Raw genomic sequence first — 27,844 nt, 5'->3', positions numbered from 1 at the left:
TTTCAGTTTTTGCTAACCTAAACTTTACATTTAAACCTTTGGTAGTTTAAGGCTTACCTTTTCACCATTTTATGTCATTCACTGCAATTCAACCGATACATCTGAGGAGTTCTAAAACTTTTGACCGTTACTGCATACATCCTGTACTTGTGTATATATACTATACTGTATGTGACCAGTTTCTCAATCTGCATACATTCATACACATGCAAACGCACACATGCACAGTGTGTGCATATATAAATAAATAAAACATGATATACAAAGCCTCATAATCTGGTTCCAGATCACTGACGACAAAGCCTACACTCCATTAACTGATGCCAACATGGAAAATATTTACATGTAGAAAAATATGCAAATTGCTGTGCTAGTTGAGTTTGCAGATAAGAGATTCTAAAGTGCAGGAGCATTTCTAAATCAGATCTTCACATCTAAATTAAGCAGTAGCCATTAGCTGGCAGAGAAAGTAATATTACTCAGGGTCAACTTCCATTCCAGCCATTCCTCCATCAATTACCCAGAAGGTCTCAGCAAAGGTCTACTTATACTACAGTGGGGAATTATGTAATCCAATAGGCAGTGTCCAGTCAACTGGAATGGAATTTACAGAGCATTCATCTGCTCCATTACTGCATAAAAACACCTTCTCATTAGCAACACATGAATTAAAATGAAAACTCAACTTAGGGTGCAAACGTACCCAGTTAAATAGATGCAAAATGACGAAAACAACACATTATTTACAAAGGCAAGTGAATATAAATACATTAAGAATGGTTTCATTAACTTTCTGCTTTATATGCTAAAATGAATAATACCTTAACACTATATACTGTAAATCCTTCCATATTCCCATGAAAAAATAAATGCGCAAGCTTTATGTAAGTCCTCATTTGGCACAGATTTCAAAACACATCAGAGAAGTGGAAATAATGAACACTATTCAAAAATGCTTTTAATAATTTATGACTGAAATGGTATACCAAAAGAACTCCAAATTTTCACTTTAAGGTTATAGAGGACACAAGTCTCATTCCATAAAATTATCTGAAGAGCAAAAAAGAAAAACTTGCGTTAAAAAGGAAATAAATGAAAGGGCGCCCACATACTATCAAGTTCCCCTCCAAACATAAATGCCATGTGGTAAATACCATAGTAATTAATCTGGGGATTAATACACAACCAAATACAAAGAAAAAGTGGAATGCCATACAAAAATCATCAACTGCATCAAAAATTGCCCTCTATACTTTTACAAAGAAACACACATAAGTCAATTGAACAGTTAAGATAAATACAGTATTTCTCCTGTTAAGCAGGGTTATAATTCCAGTGCTGGTAGGTCCAGAGCAAAGCAGATTTTTGATTCAGTTTTATTAACATTGTACATTCTTGTTCTTCCATTGTTTAGACGCCCCTTCTCTCTATATTTAAATACATTAAACCATCCAAGGACAAGAACAAGATCTTCCATGTAGAATGTGAAATGAATATGAAACTTCCATGCTTCTCACAGCAATTTCTAGAATTTGGTTTTACCCACGTTTCTTTCATGCTGCTTACCTCTATTGACACCACTCACATGCAAGCCTCTTATTTTTAGTTGGCCAGTACCATGAACAACAGTTCATCTATTCATCTCCTAAACCTGCTTTATCCATTGAAGGATTGTGGGGGGCCGGAGCTCACCCCAGCAACCAGTCGTGTTACTTTATTGTTTTGGTTCTCCAGTCATACAGTGCCTTTGAAGTCTCTGTGTCTCCAGCATTCCTTTTTCCTTGTATGTTACTTTTAATTTTGCAATTTATTTCCTTTACTATTTCTGGTACATTGTCACTGTCTACGGTTTCTGCCTCTCACATTTCAGAACAAATAATCCATGGAAATTTTTTTTGACCTGAGTTCATATTATTATCCTCAGTTTCTCCTTCTAATGTGTAGCCTTTCAAAGTTCTGGCTACTGACCTCGGCTCTTACCTTTCGACCTTGGTTCTTTTTTTAAAATCAGCAAAGCTGATCCCATCAATAACCTTTACAAGAAGCCCCTCAAGGATTCTCTAGTGCCTCCAAGCACCTTTTACACTCCAAGAAAGGTTGCACATAAGAGAAGCTGAAATGTGACCACAACAGGGGAGTGAACTAGTAAAAATGGTGATAATTTTAATGATGTTTGAGTTCTTTTAATTTTACAAAACCAAGGTTGATACAAAGGTGAAGTAGAGCTAAGAAATATAAATGTCTATAAATATAAATCAGTCAGAAAAACTGGGAAAATAATTATTAAAAATTAATTATTGCTAAAAATACCAATTCAATCTTCAGATTGTGTCTTTTTGTCTTGTCTCTTTACCTTTCATTATACTAAAGTGGTAATATAATGTTAATGAAGTAAGATTATATATAATAATGACATCTCCTTCAGAGTCCTGTTTTTTTCTTTTCACCATTTCTTTATCCACTAATTTTTCACACCATTACACATTATTATTTTAGATTGGGCTGCTATAATATATTTTTATTATAGGCAGGAGATATTTCCCCTACTAGACATGAAATTTAGACCAAACATTGGTATTAACTCAATAAGACAACAAAGAACATTCCAGACCATAAAAAGTTATATACAATAAAGTGGAATGACACAAGAAAAAAAGTATTAAACACAGTAAGAAAAAGCACTAAAATCAGCTGATTCTACTAATGAGCTCTCCTACCTGTGCTAATAAAAATAAGCTGGTTTAGTGTATGTTGGTAGGTAAGTTCTTCCACTCTGAAAAAAATATTTAATATGGTGCTGAATAAGCATTTTGGAATTCTCTATACCTGAAGAAAAGATCAGTTTTCCTCTCATTCAACCATTTCTGCTTCAACATGATCTAGACTTAACAGGGTAATTATTGCTTAGACATTTGCACTATTCATGCTATGAAGAGGAAACTGGTGAGTAGTGTGGCACGATGGCACATCGCTTCAGGCAGGGAATATTTATTTCAGAAGAGCTTTGTAACTGGTACTAAGGTCTGAAAGCGGGTATCGATACCAAAGTCAAAATTATAGTACCGATCTAGCACTACTCTGCATGTGACCCCAAAAATACCATACCTACAGTGTAGTTCATAGGTACAGTAGAAGCATCATGGTATTGGGAAGTTTCTCTTTTCACAATACCAGCAGATTCCAAATTATCGAAGGGAAGATGACTCTACTGCCATCCTACCGGGACGACGAGGATGGGACGCATGGGTACATTCCAGCAGGACAACAAAGCTAAACATACTGCAAAGGAGACTCTCAAGTTCTTTCAGAAAAGAAAATAAAGGAGTTGGAGTGTCCCAGTCAATCAACTGACTTAAACTGAATAGATCTTCTGTGGAAGGAACCAAAGATCACCAGTGGCCCATCGAGATCTACAAAGTTTGAAGAATGTATGTGTACAAAAATGTGCCAAAATCCCACCTGAACACTGTGAGGGACTAGTTTCTTCACACAAAATGTATTTTGAAGCCAAATTTCAGTCAACATGTTCAATACTTTTTTCCTGTGTCCTTCCTCTTTATTACACATATGGATTGGAATGTTACAATTTCTTTGTTGGTATCATTTTATTATGTAAACACCTATGTCTGGTCTAAATTACATGTGAATAGAAGCATTGGAAATATGTTTAATGAGAAAAATCTTGATATGTTGAATGCTTAGTTCCCCACTGTAACTGTATTGATACTGTTAATAGGTGTATTTCTGCAGGCGGCTTCATAGCCCTGCCCAGTCTTCTATCTTTACTGCTCCATGTCTGGTTGGAAAGTACAGTGTCAAAGCTTGAATCTGGAAAAGCTGACCTACAAAGACTACAGCACCAGATTTGTACAATACAAATACATTAACTTTCATTCTGTCATATATACAGTATTGCAGAGTTCAGGGGAGGAGTCAGATTTTACAAGCAGTTGTGGCTGCATGAAATCTCCTGACACCAAACCACCAAGAAAAAAGAATCAAGGAGCTCACCATTAATTTACCCCATGCAAATGTGTGTGCACACATCAATATCTGAAAACAGACATGTGGTGCTACGCTGCTGACCACTCCAGGCACCAAAAGCTGGGTGAACAAATTCAAGTATACTGTTACGTATAACCTTCTGAATTTAAACAAGTAAAAAATTTTCAAAAGGCTAGAGAGAGGTTGAATATTATTTAGAAACAGAAGCTCATTTGTGAACACTGATTCTGCACAGCGTGCGTGTCAAACTCCGGTCCTGGAGGGCAACAGTGGCTGCAGGTTTTCATTCTAACCATCTTCTTCATTAGTCACCAGTTATGGCTGCTAATTAACTTCTTTGCCTTTGTTTTAATGAACTTGACTCAGGCCCCTAAGTTGTTTCTTTTTCCTTAATTAGCTGCCAAACAATAATGAGACACAAAACAAGCCACCACATGACCAGGTCACCTGTGCCCATCACACAATATCTGAAAATAAAGGAAGGTGAAGGTCTCACTAAGACTGATCTGTTCAGGTCATCAAAACATTTTGACGGTGTTCTTAGAAAAAACAGAAAATCAACAGTTTTGGAAATGTCTGCTGAGGCAGAATGAAAGCAGCATCAATCCACTGAATTAAATAATGGGTTTAATTAACAACAAGAATCAGCTTCTCATTAAGATATTGGTTGGAGTTTGAAATCCCAGTTTAGTTGGTCATTTGTTGGCTTGTTTCTGTTTGGCTGTCATTTAATGAAAAAAGGATTAAATTCAGAGGAATTAATTCTTTAAAACAGGGCTATTAAAATGAAGGGGAGTTAATTAACAGTGAATACTGGTCACAGATTAGGAAAAGGGTTAGAATGATAACCTGCAGCCTTCCAGGCCCAGAGTTCAACACCTCTGCTGCACAGTATATTATTTATTACAAATGTGCCCTATGAATGACTAGTGTCTATAACTTTTGGCAACAACTTTTTTAAACTGAGGCCAACATTCCTGCAACACAAAATGGCATTAAGGAGATACTGTAAATGAGACTATGCATATTAAGAATAAAGAGACAGATTAAAAAAGTACAACCTTTCTGTATATTCATGTGAACAGGATGACAGAATATTTCTCTTATGTTTATAATCAAACAAAAGTTAAGTGAAGCTTTTAGAAAGGAACAAAGACTAGATGACCTTTCCTATATAGGCCATCACTCAATACTGTTGTCCTTATAATTTACAGAAAACAAAGTGAGGATAGTGATCCTCATTGTGCTGGCTGCCTGCCAAAAGACCTGAGTAGCAGTGGTGTGATATGCCTGTTAGGACTGTTGGAAAAGTTGTTGCGAGATCCACAGTAAGGCCTGATGTAAAGATGTTAAGACAAATTTATTTGTGATGGAACACTTTCTTTGGTCCTGTTCAGGTTCAGGGGAGCACATGCTTATTCAGACAGTATTAAGCACAATGCAATAAGCAACCCTGAGTGAAGCAGTCCATCATATGGTCTGTAGCCCCCAATCACACATACACACACACGAACAATTCAGAATTGTGAATTAACCTAATATGCAAGTTTTTTAGGGATGTGAAGAAAAACGGGAGTACCTTTTACCCCAATTCTCTTTCCAGTTCTAGGCTCAAAGATTTGGCTTTGCACTCTTTTGCGAGGTTCACTTCTGGTACAAATGGAATCACTCCTAGGGATTACTTTTACTCTTTCTCCACCCAGCAGCCACGGATATGCTTTCAGTTGCCATTAAGGGGGCAGGTCTCTAAAAAAGCCTGTCAAATTTCCCTAAATGGAGAAGCACAGTTGGGTCCATGTTTCCTACAGCAGATAGTCACATGCCGGTCGTTTTTGGACTCACTCTGGAATGAGCAATCTGCCCTAAGCTTGTGGTTATGTGATACCAGCTGTGAGCCACCTGCCACCCCTTTCTAATATTATTCTCTCTTTAGCTAGAGTTGTCTGCACTTAGCATCTTGGTGGAACATCATACTTCCTCCCAGGTCACATCTCTCTCTCATATATCTGTACTGTTATGCCTACCTATAGTCTTCCAGGTCAGCCAGTGCCTACTGCCTAGTGGCCTCTGCATTCTTACACTGGCATGTGCAGTACTTCTATTTTGCCAGTGCAACTCTCACACACTCTCTTCCTTCTGCAGATGAGGTAATAACCAAAGTCTCAGAGAGTGTCCTTGTCTCCAATATATGCTTTCCAGCTCAGCAAGTCCCCAAACCACTCATTATAACAGTCTGAGAAATTCAAACAGATTGCAATAAATAACAGGTATGTTTTGTATACTAAATACTCCTAAGATCACAACCAACAATCACAATCTTCAACCTCACAGACCTTAGCAGTCCCCTGTGACATGAAATGCTTCCTTCCTCATATGTCAGAACTATCTAATGCAAGCAATAAACACTGCTTGGACAACACAGGCTGTCAGGAGCCTGCCCTCCAGTTTAAAGGAATCAGTGCAGACTAAGTCAAGGAAAAGAAACTCTAAGCGACAGGTAACCCCTATAATTCTCAAAGAATTACATTTTATTCAACACAGCACTTTTAATAGTGGTTGCCTTCATTGACTTCAGGACAACCACAGATTTCTCCTGGAACACCATATGTTAAAGAATTGAATTTAAAAAGAAATAAGTAGCTTTGTGAAACCGCCACAAGCAGAATCCAGCTATAAAAACTAGACACATATTACTGAACAAAAGAAATAACTCAACTACTTAATCTTAACAATCAATTGATTTGGTTTAATCTGTGGAACTGATCATAATAAATTCTCTTTATGTTAAACAGCTTAATTTCTCCATTTTGAAGCTTGTTTTATACATCATTATATTCAGTCAAAGGCATCTGAAATGCACTCACTCAGTTTTTGCTTCCTGTGTTACAGGGCAAACAAATGATTCTTGACAATGTCTTTGATCGTCTTGCTTATTTGACCCCACTCCTTACTTTCAGGAGAAAAATTAACCCAAACAGTTTTCCATATTCCTCTTTTAAATAAGGATAAAAGTGTTTAAATATACAGTATATTTCCATTTTTTCCTACAATGACACAAGTCACTAGGAAATAATTTCCCTAATTTATTTTAATCGTGTTTTGATCAATAAAACACTAAGTCTCTCAAAGCTGGTTATGAAATTCACAGATTAATGAAGGTTAGTTTGGACTCTTACCCCCATCACTTCCTTTTGAAAACATAAAAATTGGCTAGATGCTTTTTTAAATGTATAAAACAAAATTTCATGTGTCAAATTAATATATTCCACAATTGTGAAGATGTAGCTTTAACCTGAAAAATACCAAACATATCCTTTAATCTCCTGATTCAGAATCTATGGACAACAATTACAAATCTGTCAATACAATAGTAAAACATTTTTGTAGGTCTAAATCACCAGTAACAATTATCTTTCAGTGTAAATCTGTTAAAGAATTTAGACATACCCATTCGTCTGTTTTCTAAACCTGGTTCACAAATTAGCTGCAGGGTGCCAGAACCAGTATTTCTTGAAAAAAATAACACTAATCTGTAAGCATGTTAAAGAAAAGCAAACTCAGACACTAATGCATTTTAGAGAAAGAAGAGGTTAAAATCACACACACACATATTAGTCTAACTGTCGAATTAATTTTAGAGTTGTTACATCTGTAACCCACCTGGACAGGGCACCAGTCTATTACTGGGCCTACTCACATACACACCTAACACAGAACCAATTTAAAATCTGCAGTTAACCAAACACTCACATATTTAGAGATGTGGAAGGAAAATGTCCGAAGTACCAAGCAGACATGGGTAGAACCTGTGAAATCTACACAGATGACTACAGGGCACAGGACTTTCATCCAGGATGCTGATAAACAATGCATCACCATGCTGTATCAGGTTAAATTAATAACATTCTCAAACTCACAAAATTCAGTTCAGGATTGAAGTGGGGCTGGAGCCTACCATGGCAGCAATTGGCACAAAACATAAAAAACCGCCCTAGACTGGGCACTATTTGGCTCGCCAACTAACATAAAATCAACCATAAATAAACAGGGGAGTAAATGCTGGCAGAAAAAAAAAAGGCTAAGTGATGCAAAATTCTCCATTAATGAAAGTACTTAGTCAAGAAGCTCCTCCTGCCAGAGCAGTTCAAAAACAGAACAGATCAGAATAGACCCTTTTAGATAATCACATCTGGCAAACACCCTACACTCTCAGTCAATGTGTTCTTCACACTGCTTTGACAGAAACCATTATTTTCCTGTGCATCACTGTATTTTATTGTCAGTTTGCACTTTCATTGCTGGACGGCAACTGTGACTTAGATCAGGGCTTGCCAAACTTTTATATACCAAGGTCCCCCCAAAACGATGTTCAGGGGCTCTCCAATATCGTAAGCTGAATGCTGCAAAGTACAGCATGATCTTGGATTTTTGGTTACTGTTATTAATAGTCAGACAACATGATTTTGGATATTAGAAGACCCGTTAATTACAGTAAATGCTTAAGCATAGCTACAGCAGACCGCTGAGACATTTGTGATCAAATGTTGTTTGATATGTCTAAGACTGGGGTTCTCAATATTTTTTCCTGGCATACCTCCTCCAAGAATTACCACAATTTGTTTAGTCTTAAATTGTTAAGTACTGATCTCTTATGCCCTCCACATCCCCCCATGCCTAATATTACATTTTGTAATTTTAACAAGTAATCATAAAAAAAAAAAAACTGTGGGTGTGCCTTATTATTAAAATGCTTTTACAAAAATAGTAAAGAAACATATGAATTAAGATCAAAAGAAGGAATTACATACTACTTCAGGTTAAAAAAATACCAAAATAATTTAAATTTAATATGAAGGTTGCATCTGCTTGATGGGTACTTAGTTCTGGTTCTGTATTTATTTTTTAGGAAGGATGTAAGATCCTGAATATGGACAACCCTGTCAAAAACAAAAGCGTTTCACTGCTCATTAATATTAGTACACACAAAAAAGTTAGATATGTTTATTTTATTAAACATTATTAACATTCATCTTATATCTTTTTCTGCATTAGTCTGACAATTCCTACAACTGTTATAAAATGATAGTACACTAAAAAAACTCAGCAAAACTAAAAAAAATATTGTAATATTGGCAGATTGAACATAAGAAAGAAAGAAAGTGCAAACGTCATGTTGGGGAGTGGAGGGTATGAGAAAGGGAGCACTCATCATTTGTGCAAAAATTGAGCAGTTTTGATGCATAGATTTCAGGCAGGCACAATTCTGGCAAAGAGATGGGGGAGACGTTTAGTTTGCACAGAGGAGGAGTACAGGGTGGGCTTAGTGAGATGGGAGTGAAGTCTAGCAGAGTGATGGAACTGAAGTGAAGTTGAACACTGAGATGCAGTTTCAGCTGCCATGATTTTTCCCTATTTATTTATTTATTTATTTATTTATTGATTGTGTTCTCTCAAATATCACCTGAGAACTGCTCACACATTACACTAGATGTGAACCTGCAGCGTTATTCATTGACTACATTGATATATGTCTACTTTAAAGTAATAATTGAATAACATTTTGAGTTAGGCTTATTTAAAAACTTCATTAAATAATGTAAAGACAATCTTTAAAACATCATCTTCAATAGGGCCACCACACACCCACAGGTTCAGCATGGCCCCAAACTTAAATTACAGAACAACAAGGAGTCTAAGAATCTTTTATTTTCATGACATTGAGGGCAAGGGTTGAAGAACTGTGGTAAAACGCAACATTATCAAACTCACCTTATCCAATTTAGGGTCACAAGGGCCGTAGCCTCTCCCATCCACACTTGGAGTAAACATGTAGTGCCAACCAATCCACTTGTCTGCTTCATCCAATACATCATAACAAGTGACAATTTACATGGTTTATCTTTTTCCTGTCTATTTGATTTATTATACTACTGACTTTAAAGCTAGTCTAAATGTACAGTCTTTGTATTGTATTCTGTGTTTCAGTGTAACATTTTGACTTGTGCTGCTAAGTGCTCAAATGAAAAGTTGCTGCATTGTATCAAAGGTTAACTGAAGAATGTTTCTACCTATTTAACACAATAAAGCCCTTCACTTTAGTAGTATTCTGTAGTAGAACATGTAGCATTATTGCTACAGCACAGGACATGCTCTATTTTTCTTCCATTGCCCATAGTATGGAAATTATTATAAAATTGATCTCCTTCATGGCAATAGGCACAGTCCCCACCACAGCTCTACAAGCATTACCAGGTTCCCAACAATAAGAAACATAGTCTCTTTTTCTGGAACAAAATCCATCTGGATTCCAACCTGTAATTAGTTCCCTCACAGTGTATGAATGATAGTCCTAACTAACAGTATGTGCACAATGCACGTGTAATTAAATAAACAGCCATAATATTGCGATTAGCAGCAGCTAGTATGTGGCTTTGAAACCCAAAAATCACATGTAAATTTTATGGGAAGGACTGAGTCAGAGATGTGTGCAATATTTTTAATAGTATTTAAAAAAAATCAATCACACACCAAATATATCTAAAACGTGAGTGCATGCTCTGTCATTCTACTCTGTCCTGTATTGTTGCTGCAAATTTCTGCACCACTGGGGCACATTCAACAATTATGGTTATATAGCACTGCAAGGAAAACTAACAACTTAACATTGAATTCAAATTAGCTGTCCTGGCTTATATTAAGAAGATATATTTTACATGAAAGTTGTTTTTGTTACAATTATAAGTTAGCTTTACTAAAAAAATGATAGAAATTAGTCTTAAAAACACATTGAGTTAAAAACATTTACAAGTGTTTAGCCAAGTGGTTAAATCTTTGGACTTCAAACCCTGAGGTTGTGGCTTCAAATTCCACTTCTGACACTGTGTGACCCTGAGCAAGTCATTTGACCTGCCTGTGTTCCAACTGGAAAAACAAAAGAAATGTAACCAACTCTATCTCAAATGTTTTAAGTCCCCTTTAATCAAAGGCCTCACTCTAACTACAATTAGTAATAATTACAAGTTATAATATAGGACCCAAACCTGTATAAGATAGTAATCTAACACATAGGCCAGGCTGACAGTCAGAATGACAGCAGGGCAAACTACCCTGATCCTGGTGAGCATGCAGACTGCACACAAAAGCCAGGAATTAAATCCAAGATCAAGTTGTGTGGCAGCAATATTTTGCCACTTTCCACATACATTTTTATAAAAAAAAGGAATTAAAAAGAACTGGGCATAATTCTGGAAGTATTTAAGTTAGGTCCAGTTGTCCTGGTAACTACAATAAAAATCTGACATATGCACCCCGAAGAATGTAACTTTAAACATCATAACAATTTTAGAACACTTATTAAAATGTTTTGATTTATGTCTCAGTTGCACATAAGAGAAAAACAACCAGTTCGTTTTCAGCTTTTCCATAGTTCACCAGGCCCTCCACTAATATTGGCACCCATGGTAAATAAAAAGAAAAATGGATTGTAAAAAAGTCTTTATTGTTTAATCTCTTAACCTAATATTCAAAATATCAGCACAAATCCAAGCTTTAACTGATGTAAAATAATTCAAAGGAAAAAAATCATTTTTTCTCAAATATGCCCAAATTATTAGCATCCCTACGAAGTCATACGAGTAAAAATGTAACTGAAGTATATTCCTTTTCATATTTTACATTTTCAAATTCATCCCACTGCGGTGGGCTGGCGCCCTGCCCAGGGTTTGTTTCCTGCCGTGCGCCCTGTGTTGGCTGGGTTTGGCTCCAACAGACCCCCGTGACCCTGTAGTTAGGATATAGCGGGTTGGATAATGGATGGAAATTCATCCCAGTAGGTGAGACTACTTAACTGGTCAGCCATAACGTCCTGTTTCAGTTCCTCATATAAACATAAAGGCCAGATTCCCTTAGTTTTACATGACAATGGGAAACACCCAAGAACACAGTAATGATATGTGAGAAAATGTTCTCGAGATCACAAATCTTGAAATACAATTAGAAAATTGGTAAATGGTTAAAAATGCCCATTTCCATTATCAGGGCATTAACTCATATATTTAAAGCAACTGGAGATATTATGAAGACAATGAGTCTCTGTACTAACTGTATGCACAGCAAGGAAGATGATTTGAGTGGCCAAAGAATCTTCAAAGATTACAGCTTGAGAATTGTAGATGTTAGTTGGATCTTGGTGTCAGAAGGTCTCCAAAACCACGTTCAGACACCACAACAACAGCCACAAGTTGTTTGTGAGGGTTACTAGAAAAAAAAAAATCATCTGCTGTCATCCAATAACATATTTACACATTACAGTTTGCAAAACGTTACTGGAACTTGCAATGAGAAAGAGCTTCATGGCCAAATGCAACAAAAATATCAAGCTTTTTAGGAACAAACACCAGGGGTGGGCTTGGAGTACAGGAAATGATAAGCGTAACATGGACCTAGTATCTAGAGAGAGGTTCTATATGCATGAAGGATCTCAGAATCCTTGCCATATGTCCTTCAACCTTATTAAGCATTAGAGGAGAAGATTCAAAGCTGTTATATTGGCAAAGGGTAGGCTGCATAAAGTCACTAACTGTGGCACACATATATTTGAGAAAAATATTTGTTTTATGATAAGAATTTTTCTCATTTCAATTGTCTTACTTCAATTGAAGGTTAGCCTTTTGATAAAATTTTGAATGAAACATCAAGAAGATTAACAATACGCTGTTTTAACAGCCAAGCTTTTATTTACTAAGGATGCCAATATTATTGGAGAGGCTCAATCTCCCTATTAGGCTAAGGAGCTTAATAGGGCATCTAGCGAGGCTACCCTTTGTGCTGTCAATAGAAGAGTACAGGGCATTGCCTTCTGAGAGGACCCCTGGGACTTGCTGGAGGGATTCTCTGTCTCTCTCTCAGCTGGAAACTGTTGCCCTGGAATGGGAGGTTACCATCGAGATCGACATCAGGACAAAGCAGTACAAAAAAATTAGATGAGATGTGATACTACTGAACAGCATACTGCAAAATGTACTTGCCCAGATCAATTTTACTCATATTGTAGACATTTCTTTATTTCTTTTACTGTGTTCTGCATTTCTTTTTACAGACAGCAGTGAATTTACTAACAGTGCTCACTATGCAAAGGTGCTATACAATGTAACTTCTGTCTGACACAGTTAAATCTAGTCATAATGGCAATGTCTTCTTGCAAATGCCAAACCAAAAAAGTGATCACTGACAGCATCCTAGAAAAATTTCTTTCACAACATGAGCTTGGTTGTGCAGCTTGACCTTTGACCAAGTGAGGTGCTGGCTCTAAGCATTATCTGCAGCTGAATTTCACTTGGTGAAAGAAAAAGAAGTGCATGTCTGAGGAAACACAATAGTTCTTCAGGGCTGTGTATACAAAGTTCAAAATTAGCATTTAGTCACAGAGATAGATTAATAGATGTGTCGTAATATACCCACAGATGGACATCTGTGGATGCATGTGAACATTGTTAATTCTTGTGCAGCATAACTTTGAACACAAAACAAAGCTATGACAAGCTGTAATGGGTTTAAACCAGAAGTCGTACATTTGACAGATGAATTGTTAAATTGGGCCTCCTTAAACAAAAATCGTAATTATTACTTTTTAGTGCAGTTATGTCCAAAAGTAATTGCACTGCTAACCTTTATGCATTTCATCAGTTAGTGCATGCACAAATGTCACTGCAGAAAATGGAAAGCATCCACAATGCAACATGAAGGCATCATCAAGAAAGTGACACAAAAGAACAAAGAGTGTATACAAAAGCTACATTTTAAAAAACAAGCTTATGTCTAAAAAAAAAAGTAAATAACCTGGATCCCCATAACTTGCTACAAATAAGTAGACATCATCAAGATAAATAGATATATTGTGCTCTGGGAGAAAAAAAGTGCCAGCAGGTTCATACATTTATCTTTGTCATTAAACCTCTGTATTTATTTTGCACCCAGCCCAGTAAGAAAAGACACAGCATAAGAACCCAATTCAGTACAACCAGGAAACTTTGTCCCATTTCTCTCTGTCTAGCTTACTTAATATTACTGCTTCTATTACTTCCAGCTGCAAGATACCAAGTTGAATTATTCATTCATTTTCTGATCCCTTTTATTCCAATGCAGTGTAACATGGGCCAGTACCGAGAATTGAGTATAGGGGGAAAAAAATTCACAAACATCTAAACACACAGAGACCTGGCTGGCGTTTGACACCTGACCATTCACAAATTATTCAATTTCATTTATTCTCCTCCACAGCTTTTCTCAGAAGATAGGCATGGGGCATTTAAGCACATTTACAAGTGAAACACTGAAATAATAAGGCACAAAACCATTCAAAATATATGTTACCTATTTAAATATTCAGAATTTTAACCTAACAAACCAGTAACAGTAAAATGTTCACACTCTTTGCATGTTCCTGCTTGAATTTCCTGGACATGGGTTCAAAGGTCATATTAAATTATCCAATCATTCATTTTCTAAGTTTCATATCCAGTGGAGTATCACAGAGGGTCATATAAATTAATTAGTCCAAACAGGATGTTGTTTTAGAGTAGAACGTCATCCTCCTACCAACTGGGCAAGCTTTCTCCAATGAAGAAATAATGGGATAATGGATAAAATGTTACAAGGACATAAAAGAAAGAAACAACATATTTCATGTTTTAGATTCATTTTTGTATTTGCCAGACCACTCCTATCTGAAAGATTCACAGTAGCATTTATCAACACACTAAAATTACACTTCAAGGACCAGTAGTGGGCAGAGGCCATTTTGTGAGTCACATTAAAGCAGCAAGACCAATCTGTATTACATTACCTACATCAATAGCATAGAATCAATCTGTTTTTAAGCACAAAACTCTGATGTATGGTATGTCAGCATATTTTTCCATACCTTACTGTATACAAACAACTGTGTAATATTTATCTCTGTTAATAAACATTTAAACCCTGTTCTATGCAGTAAAGTCCCACATTTTCCTTAAGACAATTGAGCAAATGAGTTTAAGTTGAAAGTAATGTGTGAATGTGTTTGGAATGTATGCAGGAATTAATTAGTGTAAGTAAACCAGAAACAGCACACATAGTTTTAATTTACTAAAAAAATTACAACAATGTCATACTCTCTGCTGTAGATAAAAAAAAAAAAACATTTCACAGAACATGCAAGATCAGGCAATGTGGCCTAATAGTTAAGCCTCTGGATGATAAACCAAATGTCAGCAAGGTATATCTGCTACTAGTCTAACTGTACAAAACGCGTGTGATCAACTGTACTATAGCTCTGTATTTTGAAAAAATCTTGTGGAAAATCATCCTCATATAAAATGTTTCATAAAGATAAAAATCGTATAATATGTACAAAACAAAGATGAATGATTATAAAGATATACTGAATGGTTCTCCCTCTATACTGAATGCAGCAGCACCAACAAATAATTCACATCATATCTTTTCTGGTGTCTGCTCTGTGCCTTTTCACGGAGCAGGTCTGTTATCCGCCCAATCCAATCTACCATTCAGAAACACCCCTAGGTATTAATAATTTTATACTACATCCGTCTCCCCTTTATGAATTCCCCCCAGCCCCATGAAAGAGGAGAATGACACACAGGTCATGAGAATAATTTCGCAATACCCAGACAATGGCACTCTTTTGCCACCCACCCACATACACACAACCTAAGCAGCCGTTAATAGAGCGATAGCTAAGTATTACCTTAAGAGCTTTATTCTGACAGTACAAAAGTCAAAGCCATGTTAATCTGATTATGCTATCTTTCTGTGCAGGGAAAGGACAAGCAAGTTAAAAGGCAGAGGTACAACATCACTGCAGAACAGAAAAGGGGGTAGATGTGACAGCTCAAGAGAGGCCATGGCAAAATTTACTTGACTATGTAACCTTCTTTTAACTATCTGAATTAATTTTGTCAACACTGTACAAATACATCTACTAAGGTCATCAATCAGCTTGTCAGGACAACACAGCTTTATCATTTGTATACAGACTCACCCTTACATTGACCCGTAAATTTACTTAATTATTTTTTATCATTCAGTAAAACTTACAACATTCTCATAAGATATGACACATATTTCTGGAGTGTTTACCAGGGCTCAAGGAATAACCTGCCTTTTAAAGATTATAAAAATAAAAGCAAAGTAAAAGCCGTAAACTTGAAAACTTGGATGCTACTTCTGGTATGCATTTAAGGTGGCTTGCTTACATCCATGTCAAATTTCTTCTCGTCTCACACCATTATCATGAAATTGTAATCTTCCCAATTTCAACCTTATACCTCAAAGCCTTTAACTCTAATTTACCAAGACTTTGTAACGAATGGATAGATGAACAGCTACAAATAACAAATGACTAAAAATTCTCTATGTTGTGTTGTCACAACATTCAAATCCCTCCTTTACAAATGACTGCATTATCCTTACTCATCATTACATAAAAATGTCAGTATCATATTTCTTATTTCATTAAGCACTTACCTGGAAAGGTGTGTGGGTTAGGTGACCCTCTTTTAAGGCACTTGGAACAGAGGACATGAACCGTGTAGTACAACCCTGGCCATTCTTGAAGTAGGACATTCAGTTCTTCCACCAGTGGGGTCACAGCCTGCCAGGCAGTCCATATATTTGGCAGTGAAGCATGGCTAGTGATGGACAAAGTGCCTGCCTGCAGGCCACCCTGTGATGGCCGGTAGCTAACCACCACAGGAACTTTGCCCCTATATGCAAAGATCTGATACCGGCCATCTGATCTCTGCACCACATGGGCATTGATCTGTACACTGTACCTGGCAAACAGACCAGGGGGAAAAAACAATGGAAAGCTGTACTCAATCTGGAGCTGCTCAACAGAAAACAGCTGGCCCAAAAGGGTGGAGCCACCATTGATCCAAGCCTCAGCATGTGGTACCTCATTTTTGACATAACAAGGGAATTTATACCAGACAGTGGCACCATTCAAAGGCTTTAATTTTGGCTTATTTATGCAGTAGCAGAGGCCCATTTTCTCCAGCAGCTCAAGTATGAGGTAAAGATCTTGCTGGGTCTTGATATGCGGCTTCAAAAGTAACCGAATAACATTAGAGGGCAAGATGCCATGCAGAAGGAAGCCTTCCACATAATGATTTAGCTGTGTTGCCCATAGGTGGTCTGCATCAGCATCATTCTGCAACTTCTGCAGCAAAACAGTGGCATCCCGTTGGAAGAAAATATTGAGTATGTCAATTAGCTTGGTCAGATTGTGGAAGACGTACTCCTTGAGAGTGTAGCTGTCCTCAAAGTAGAGCAGCTTGCCACTCTCATGCAAATACGAGAGTGCACTTTGCAGACGGTCCTCAGTTAGCCCTGCTTGCAAGCCAAGACGAGCTGAATCCCACCAAGAGAGCCATAGTTCCTTGGGCTTACAGTGTAGCTCCTCTAGCATCTGCCAAGATTTTGGCAATATGCGGTGAAGGTTGGGAAAAATCTCACGGTGCTCAGCTACAGACATAAGCTTTTCCTTTAGATGTTGAATATTCCTTAGGTCCCTAACACAACTCACACACAAGACTGGGGAGAGGATTTGAAGCCGATTATTGAGGAGGTACTGCAGCTGAGACTTTTTACGTCGCAAGTTTTTGTCTGAGACGCCATAAAACAAGGCATGAGGATTGGAGGCTCTAATGTCATAATCCTGCCCAAGAGCTTGGTCTACATTTTGCACCAGGCCTTGTAAGAATTCCACATCTCTTTTCTCCTGAAAAGCTATCTGGCGGTGGATGTCTAGACATTTTTCTTCTACTTCTAGTTCATCGCATAAATCTGTGTGGGTCCCCACGATACAGGCTACACCATGTGGGACCTTGGCACTGAGCAGGTGCAGGAAGTAACCTACATAAGTATAAAAATATCTGGGCATATAGGCCTTTAAATTTACAACCAATATGTACAAAGCACCGGGTGAAAGGAAAAATGGTTTAATAAGGTCATAGCTTTGATCACCAGAGAGATCATACACAATGAAGGTAAGACTCCGTTCAACATCAGCCATCCATGTTGCCAAATCAATGCCTTTGTTTCCAGTCACTGAAAGAATATCCTTCGTTTTACTACTAATGAGACAGTGTCGCAGCCAACTCTTTCCAGCATTCTTTAACCCCATTAGAACCAATTTCAATCGTGGCTTTACAGCCGGTTGGGAATGGGCCAGTTCTTTTTGATAGGCAGCAATATAAGGAATACCTTTCATACACACCTCGTAAGGAGGTTGTATTAATGGATTGTCCTTAATTTTCCAAATGTTAACCCGAGAGAGCTTCCCAAAATTATCAGGAAGGATGGCGATTTGGTTACCCTGTAAGACCAGTTCTTCTAGCTTATCCAGCTCCACAATAGAGTCAGGAAGGTAAGTTATTTTGTTATTGTCCAGCCACAGGTTGGCAAGGTTGCCAAGGCGGCATATCTCATCAGGAACAAAAGTCAGCTTGTTTCTGCTTAGATATAGCTCCTCAAGACCCAAAATCTCCAGGACAACCAGTGGGAACTGCTCAAAAATGTTAGATGAAATATTAAGCATTTTTAGCTTTTTCAATTGACCAAAGGGCTGGGGTAAAGAATTCAAAGAATTGTTATCCAGCATGAGGCTTTCCAGATTTTTCAGCGCACAAAAGCTCTCAGGTAAATCAGAGATTTTGGTGCTACTTAACCACAAGATCTTGAGTGACTGTAACTGAGAAATTCCACCAGGCAAACAATCAATTTTATTGCCAGAAAAATCCAACTCTTCAACGTCGCCAAGTTTTAGGATCTCAGGGGGAAACTGAGACAGCCTGTTGTGATCGACATCCAGTGTCCTAAGCTTCTGGAGTTCTTGGAAAGATGAAGGAAGTTGGCACAGCTCATTAAAACTGACATCCAGCTCTTCCAGACTCTGCAGTGCTCCTATGTGGGTCGGCAAGACCTTCAGTTTGTTGTGGCTGATGCACAATTTCTTCAGGCTCTTTAAACATACAATATCCTCAGAAAAGCTGGTGAGACTATTATGACTTAGGTCCAGCTCGGATAAATATCCCAGTTCAAAGACAGCAGGAGGAGGGCTGGTAAATTTGTTCCTCCTAAGGACAAGAATGCGCAGGTTGGTGAGGGCAGCCCCCAAGCCATCTGGCAGCTCCTGCAAGGAGTTGTTGCCCAGGTTAAGCGCTTCTATCTCACTGATGTTCTCTGGCAGAACAATCTTCTGATTACTATTGGTGCTGAGGGTGAGATGGCGTAAGTTGCTTCTTAGTTTCCTGGAGCGCAAGGCAGCATCTCTCCATAACCTGGCTGTTCTCAGATTGTTCTCCTTTTCGGCCATGGCTCAGCCAGACCCCTCCTCTTTGTTTTCATTGAGAGAAGCAGGACTTACTACCCAGGCAGCATGGGCATCACTGCTGTCTCCTTCATAATTAGTATGATCTGGTTTATCCCAAATATCGGAAAGGCAAACACAGACAGCGATTCTTGCTGCATTTTTTCCTTGCCCGTTCAAATCACCAAGTCACTCACATGAAGGAGATGTACAGTAGGGATTTTTCGCATCTTCGATCTCTGCGCCACCGTATTGAGGAAAGAAAGCACAGCCGCTCCCTGCCGTCATCAAACGCGTTTTCGTGCAGCTAGTTGTAACGCTACGTGCAAGCGATGAGCCGATGTGGAGCGCAGACGACTCCTCCAAGAGCACGCCATTCACACGCCGCTGAAGTCCGAGCCGCCAGCGACCGAAACACTCACCCTGCCCGGCAGAACTGCACTCCTCGCCTTTCTGTGCAGCCGGCCGCCTCTGAAGCCGCGCTGCACACCCTCCTTCCCAGGCGCGTCAACGTTTAGTGGTGAAGTCATCACCATCGCAACGCCCACTTAACCTCTGTTCCAATAATCTTCAAAATCACATCCTCTTTCTTATTGCGTAGAAGAAGAAGGTGGAGTTAATAACGGCCGCACCGCCCCCCAGGCGCATGACTAGTTGAAGACCCTACTGCGCACCTGTACGTCACCAGGAAGGGCGGTGTTCAAAACTCTTGCGCTCAAATACATCCCTTACCGGAGCTGCACTACGGTCCCTCCTTTCTAAGCACGTCACCTATTTGTGGTGGGGGTTTTACAACAATGATCTCTTCCTAATGTTTACTGTTACACCGTCGATAAACAAGTACATTCCGATTGGACATAACACATCGGGCCAAATCAGTGGTCTTCTTTTCATTGGAACTTCTGCAAGTAAGAGCAAAAGTCAAGTTGCGGAATTTAATACCGACCAGAGTCATCATCAAACAATTGACACACGGTACTTCCAATGAAAAGTTAAATCGAAAAGGAGAGGGAATGAACCAGGAAGGAAGCTCGCAAACAGCGAGATGTAAATTATTAGACAGGTAGTGGTTACTGCATTGATGCCTGAAAGAAAATGGGGTAGTCGGTGCCGCAGTGCTTAAAGCGGGCCGATACTCGATACCTCTTTAGACATCTTAATAGGGAAAAAAGCGCACCCAATACACGCACTTGGATCAGTGTATCCCGACGATTTTATGTTTTATCATGCCGGCACTTTTTTTTTTTAGCGTACAAGTAATTGCCGGCAGATACCCATGTTTAATCGAATGTTACCGTTTTGACCTAAATAGAGTACCGCCCGTAATTTGTTTTCACATCAATCAGTACACTGCTAATGTTTAAAACGCAGTGAACTTTGGTGATGAACCTTGAAACTGACTCTGAACTGGATTTGTGGGTTTCATAATCAAAAAATGGATGGATATATAAAAGGAATACGCAAAGCACAGTTTAGTGAATTGATGATTGAAAAGAATACAGAAAGGGAATTGTGTTTATCGATTTAAAAACATTCTCAAACCCAGTTAATTTAAATCAGAGCCTTTGGTGACTAGAGCATTCAGAGCAAGGCAAGACAAGGCACCAGTGCATTACAGGACTCACTTATTCTTGCACATGGTTAATTTAACATTTACCAAGGAAAGAAATACAATATCTGTTGAAACACTTCCACAGACACAGATGAAACATGCATACTTTACACAGACCGTAACTGGGTAAGAGATTCAAACTTAAGATTGATTCACCCCTGTTCTTATGAACCACTGTGCCAGCCTGTGTTATTTTATCTTTCCTTAAATTTACAGCACATTATAGATCAGTGCAATAGTTTAGATGACTTTATACAAGTGAGCTTTATAAAAAATTTCATTGAAATTAAGGTGCCATGGTGGTAATCACTGCTGCCTCATATTTCTTAGAGACATTATTGAAATCTGGATCTGATCACTCTCTAGCCTGAGTTGACATGTTCTTTTCATGTACTTGTGGGGTTTTCTCCTGGTTTTCCAGTTTTCCTCCACAGTCCTGAAGATGTGTGTTTATTAACTCAAACAGCAACTCTAAATTATGTGAGTGTGTTCCCAGTGCTACTCGTGTCCAACTTCCCGCAACCCTAAATTGAGGTAAGCAGTTTCAGCAATTGGGGAATTTAAAGGAGTTTTATATAAAACCGTTTAAGGTGTTCTATTTAAAAAAGAAAGAAAACCTGAACAGATCTTAATTTAGTGGATTAACATGGAAAACAAAAAAAGCACATGAAGGTATTATCAGGGAAAATATTGAGCAGCACTTGTCTAGAACATTAGAACAATCTGGACATGGAACAGGCAATTCAGCCCAACTATGCTTGTCAGTCCTATCCACTTAATTCTTCCAAAATAACATCAAGTCTGGTTTTGAAGGTCCATAAAGTCCTACTGTCTACCACAGTACTTGGTAGCTTATTGTATGTGTCTATGGTTCTCTGTGTGAAGGAAACTTCACAATGTTTGTGCAAAACTTCCCCTTAACAAGTTTCCAACTGTGTCCCCGTGTTCTTGAAGAACTCATTTTAAAGTGACAGTGTTGGTCCACTGGACTAATTCCCTTCGTAATTTTTAAAAACTTTAATCATGCTTCCTCTTAACCTCCTTCTGCTTAAAGTATTAAAACAGGAGTATTAGGTAATACTCACCATGCATTCAGACAAGGAAGGTCATGTTTCACTGTTATGCTGGAATTCTTTGAGGAAGCACCAAAAGTATATAATAAGGGAGGTGTATATGATATTTTTATCTTGATTTACAGAAAATTTACTGATCAAATTAAAAGCAGTGGGAATTCAGAGCACAGTCTGTCGGTGGTCCAAACACAGAAAGCAAAGAGTAAAGGTCAGAGGAACTTTTTCAGAATCAGGTGATGTTAAAAATGATGTCCCTCAGGAGCCACAGCTGGGACTACTGCTATTTTAAATTTAAATAAACAATTTGGATAAGAATACAATTTGTAAGTTTGTTAAGTTTGCAGGTGATACCAGGTAGATAATTTAGAATCAGCTAAGTTGTAATGGAGAGATGTTGAAGCATTGAAGCTTGGTATCGATTTTTGGCAGCCGAAAAATTTCATGCAAGTAAATGTAAAGTATTACACATAAGAAGTAAAAATGTTAGATTTGAATACACAATGGGAGTTCTGCAACTTGAAAGTACACCTTAAGAGAAGCACCTGTGAATCATAATGGCCTCCCCACAATTCACATTCAGACAGTGTACAAGAAAGCTAATAGGATGTTTACCGTATATCACAATATGTGCAGTACAAGTCAAGGGACATTATATTTAGATTATATAATGCACTAGTGAAGCCTCATCTGGAGTACTGTGTTCAGTTTTTGTTTCCATATTACAAAAAAGACACAGTAGTGCGATAGAAAGTCTGGTGAAAAACAACAAGGATGATTCTAGGACTAGGAGATAAAACTATGCGAAGATATAGAAGGAGATTAACATTTTCAGTATGAGCAAATAAAAAAAAATTGGACACATGACTGAGGTGTTTTAAAATGACAAACACTAAGAAAGCCATCCAAGATTTTTTAGGAGTTTGCTAAATTAGAAGATAAAACTGTATTGTGCTTATAAACATATTTTAATTTACATTTCCGTTTTTAACTGGGATGATTTAGGTAGGGTTTTTTGCATTTGTCTAAAGATATGCATTAAAGTTTGCAGGCCACTGTGAATTGACTAGGTGTCCAGTCAGTATGGGGATGCGTGCTTGAGCGTGACCTTGTGCTGACTAAGGAACTAATGCCCCTTCCAGATCTGGTTTCTGCTGTAGAGCCAGTGCCACTTGAATAAACTCTGATTTCCCATGGGTTTGGAAAAATACATCAATATACTGGCATTAGTTTCGTGAAGAACTTGGCTTTCAAAGTATGTAGTCTAATGCAATATTATTATACTGTTCAAGTTATGGCGACTAAACAGAAGGAAAATTGCCTTGTTAACTTTTTATCGATTCAGTATGAAATTAATCTTTATCTCCTTTTACCTCTTACAAAGTAAGTGCATTGATTTCAGTTGCTTTGTTCATGATTGTATTAAATGTCAGTCTAAATGTTTTCATTCTTGATCTTTATTTCATTATTTGTGTTGTATTTGTAGAGGAAGGGCTTTCTCATCTGTGCAACTACCTTTATACTTCTAAGTTATGCTTGGGAGTGTCTGGTTTCGAGCTGGACAGATTTCAATATTAAAATAGGGCACACTTTGTTCCAGTCTTAGTTAATATGTGAGGAATGCTCAAGTAGTCTACATCAGATCAATACTGTTCCATTCTTTTTTCTGTGCTTTACGAGTCAATGACACTATACTGGTATACAGGGAAGTACAAATGCTGCATTGTGACTAGAAGTATGCAATACGAGGTGTGTCAGGTTAGAGGGGTCTTGGGTTGGTTTATTATAGCAAGACTACATCCAGTGAAAAACAACTTTTATGTGAATACTGACAATGTTGATGCTAGACAGTGTTTTTTCATGCATTGTTGACTAAGTGTACACTGGGGGATTTGATTTTAAACACAAGGTTCAGTTCCAGTTCTGTTTTTTTGTGAACCCCAAGAAATGAACTTAACCTGCCTGAGTCCCACTGTGAACAAATGCCAAGTCATCCTCTTCTGAGTTGCTCTGGGTGTGAACATTTTCATACTACTACTACAACTACTATTATTATTATTATTAATCCTACTACTAATAATATATGAGTTAATGTACCACATCCATAGTTAATGCTGCCTTGTATACTGAGCTGCCAGGATAAGCTCCAGCTCCTCTGAACCTACAGCAAAGTAAGTGAATTTCTAAAATGGAATGATTGAGTAATTAGGCCATTGATTTCCCATCTTCAATTAAAGTCCTTCTTTAACTAAAACCAATATCTTTCCTGTGTCTTAACTGAATCTGTCAATTTAGAAATTTCTAAACGTCTATTTTGTTTTTCTAAAAAATGCGCATTACAATGTGGGTGGCATGATGGCCCAAGGGTTAAAGATACTTTTTTTATCAGCCATGCTGGCTTCCTCACATAACTCAAAGATGTTTTCACAACATTAATAGGTGGCTCTAAATGGGCCTAGTGCGAGTATATGAATGAATGTGACCTGTGATGGATAGCATTAGTCCCTGCCTTCATCCTGGTACAGCTGAGGTAGCCTAAGACTGATATAAATGGGTTAAGTAAATGGATGAATGAATACATGTTACAATAACAGCCATTAAGCGTACAAGGGCAAGGTCTATGGGGCAGCTGGGGCCTAACACAGCAATCCTTGAGTGCAAGGCAGGAATGACACCTGGACAAGGGTGCCAGTGCATCACAGAGAGAACACACACACATCAAGGGCCAATTTAATATCGATAATATACCTAACCCGCATGTCTTTGGATTGTGAGATGAAACCTATGTGAACACAGGTAGAGCATGTAACGTTCACCGAGGGAGCATCGGGACATAAACCAAAGTTTCCTTACTGCAAGGCAAAAGTGCTACAACTATGCCACCATGCCACTCATGAAAGAAAATGATTATCCAATGTATAATGAAAAAGTAAATCAGTGATATAGAGTGTGCACATGAATGTGTAAGTGCTTGATCAACAGTACATTAACAGCATCATTACGAGGTACTTTACAAGCAAACAAATAACAATATCAAATGTGCAAAATGATCAATAATTAATACTGGAAATACTATTACTTTTAAAAGTGATTATTTAAAAAAAATTACTATACATATGAAAGTGTGGATAGATCTGGACATTTGTTTTATTGCCACTCCTCCATTTTCAAACCTGTCTTATACAGTTCAGGATCAAAATATTAGCCCCAAAGTACAGTAGCCCATCATTTGATAGCAGGGCACACTCAATGAAGTGGGACAATTTTACAAGTACCAGTCACCCTAACCTTTTATCAGTGTATGGTTTAATTTCTTGACTTTTTTAAGTTCAGTGTGATGGCTGATCTTGTACATTTGATTCATTGTATGATTTAACTTACAACATTTCATCACATAACCCAATACCTATGGATTAATGCTTGCTTTTTATACTTCATATCAGGGTACACTCATGCTCATACCCGCACTAATTCAAATGGGCCAAATAGTAACACAAGGTCATTGACATACAGTATGCCTATTGTTTTAAATGGGCACCTAGTCCTTAATGATAAAGCTATTAAAACAAGCCAGGTATGGTATGCTGCTCTGTAACTAAAACACTCTAAGCATTGTATCTTGAATGTCTTCAATGACAAAAACTTCTTGTTAGCATCTTCAAGACATCCTCTGGGTTGCTTCTAAGCAGTGTGGTGTGGTGGTTATGGCTTTGGACTTCAAACCCTGAGGCGGTGGGTTCAGATCCTTCTTCTGACACTGTGTGACCCTGAGTAAGTCACTTGACCTGCCTCTGCTCCAATTGGAAAGCCAAAAGAGATGTAACCAATTGTATCATAAATGCCGCAAGTTTCCTTGTGTAAAGATGTCAGTCAAATAAGTAAATTTAAATGTTTTTATGTCTCACCCCTGAATTCTAGTTTGTATTATGATGACATTCCTACAAACATTTTACAGAAAATAGCCTATTTGTTGAGCCCAGGTCTCAATACGTATTAAATGGCCTTGATACGACTCCTTATAGTTCTGGAAATTGTTAAGACTTAGCAGATCTCATGTAACTTTGCACTCACTGTTCAAGTATTTCCTATTGATCACTCATTCACCATTGGAGTTCCTAATGAAATATGAATAAAGCAGTTTGTTCCATGCTTTGGATGCCCTATAGCCAAAGGCATTGACTCCTACACTAGTTTTAGTTACCTTCAGAATTTTAAGAAGGCCTGCATTTTAAGATTATAATATATGACCTGGAGCGATAGTGCTAATATATTTTTAAGGTAAAGTGAGGACTAAACCATTCGTGACTTTGTATGTGAGAAGAATTTTAAAATGGGCTATAAATTGGAAATTAGTAAACCTGTTTAGGAACTGGAGTTATATGCTCAGTTATAAACTAAGCATTGCTTAATTTTTTTTACTACAGATCAGATATCTTTGTGCTTCGTTTTTCTATGATTTTTGATTAAAGTTTAGATTTTTGTGAAAATAGGACTGTTTCTGGGTTTCAAATTGTTGCTTGGCTTAACAACATTGTTTGGTCTTCTATATTCCAGTTTATCACAAATTTGTCTTGGCATCTATCTACTATATAATAAAACATTAAGGACTATGTGTCCATTCCATCTGAGCAATCTGATTGGTCAGTTTGGCTTTGGTGTGATTGGTCAGTTTGACACAACGAAAGAGGAAGTGTGAGATGCGCAAGGAGGAGAAAGGCATTGGAGGCACACTGAGAGAGTCACCTATGAAGGCGAGAAGTATAAAAGCGGACAGGATGCGAGAAATTTGCCTCGAAAATAATGACAGTTTGACAAGCAGCCTTTATGGGAAGAGGGCGCTGGTCAAGAGACATTCACAAACGCAAACACGAAGTAAAGGTGCTGAAGGTACACCTAGGATAAGAGATGGCAAATATTTTTTAATTATTCTATTACCTGTAGGTACCTTGGCTAGTAAAGAATAAATGAACAAAATAAATGAATTAATTATATATTACACGTAGATCTGTGTAAAAAAATGCACCTCAGAATAGAATACTTTTGATTCCACTTATTAAATGCCAGGTTAGTAAAACACACACCTCCTTTATTTATTTATTGTACACATGTTATGCTCCAACCACTTTGGCAATGTGGGAATATCTACTGGAATTCTGAAGGGGCACTCTTCTAGAGTACTGAAGATATACAGAAGAACAGGTCAGTATTCAAGTGAATGCACACACAACTTAGGAACTGTTCAAATATGATATACTAAGAGGTAACATTATAGTGAAACAGAGTAACAGCACCCATCCATTCCCTGTCGCACAATGAAAGTAGCCCAGTAGAGACCCCTGCTGGCAATAGAAGGCCAAACTACAAAAATGACAAATACGTATGAACTGTTTTTTGGGTAGATTGTGGATGGGTTAGGTCTAGAACATCAAATGGATTATTTTAAGTAATTGTTATAAGTGATGTATAATTAAATATTTATTTGAGTAAGATTTACTAAGAAGACTCTGCACCTATTTTGAGTCGAATCAATTCAGGGCAATTCAGATAAAGGTTAAGGTGACTTTTATTTTGAATGAGAAATTCAGTAAGTTATTTGTTTTATAAGTAAATCTCAAAAAAGAATCATAAAGAAGAAAGATAAAATACATACTGAGATAAAAACAACACCATAAAGTATGTGTTACATTTTGTCCTGAGCAACCCTTCCTCATTAAACAGCCTGATTACTAAAGGGACAAATTATCTTTTGAATCAAATTATTATTATTCCTGTCTTTATTGCTTTTCA

General features: G+C 37.7%; 1 protein-coding gene across 1 annotated transcript in view; it reads right to left on the bottom strand.

Annotated features, from left to right (window-relative positions):
- Positions 1-19,879, bottom strand: part of mfhas1 (malignant fibrous histiocytoma amplified sequence 1) — a 99,077-nt gene extending 79,198 nt beyond the window's left edge. The window contains exon 1 of the mRNA XM_039750368.1: positions 16,531-19,879. Coding sequence (XP_039606302.1) covers positions 16,531-19,381 — 2,851 coding nt within the window. The 5' untranslated portion in view covers positions 19,382-19,879. The remainder of the gene's footprint in view (positions 1-16,530) is intronic.
- Between the last annotated feature and the right edge of the window lie 7,965 nt (positions 19,880-27,844).

This window comes from Polypterus senegalus, chromosome 4 (genome assembly GCF_016835505.1).
Source record: "Polypterus senegalus isolate Bchr_013 chromosome 4, ASM1683550v1, whole genome shotgun sequence".
Taxonomy (NCBI): Eukaryota; Metazoa; Chordata; class Cladistia; order Polypteriformes; family Polypteridae; genus Polypterus; species Polypterus senegalus.
The sequence above is the reverse complement of the archived record's forward strand: the minus strand, read 5'-3'. Positions and strand labels throughout refer to the sequence as shown.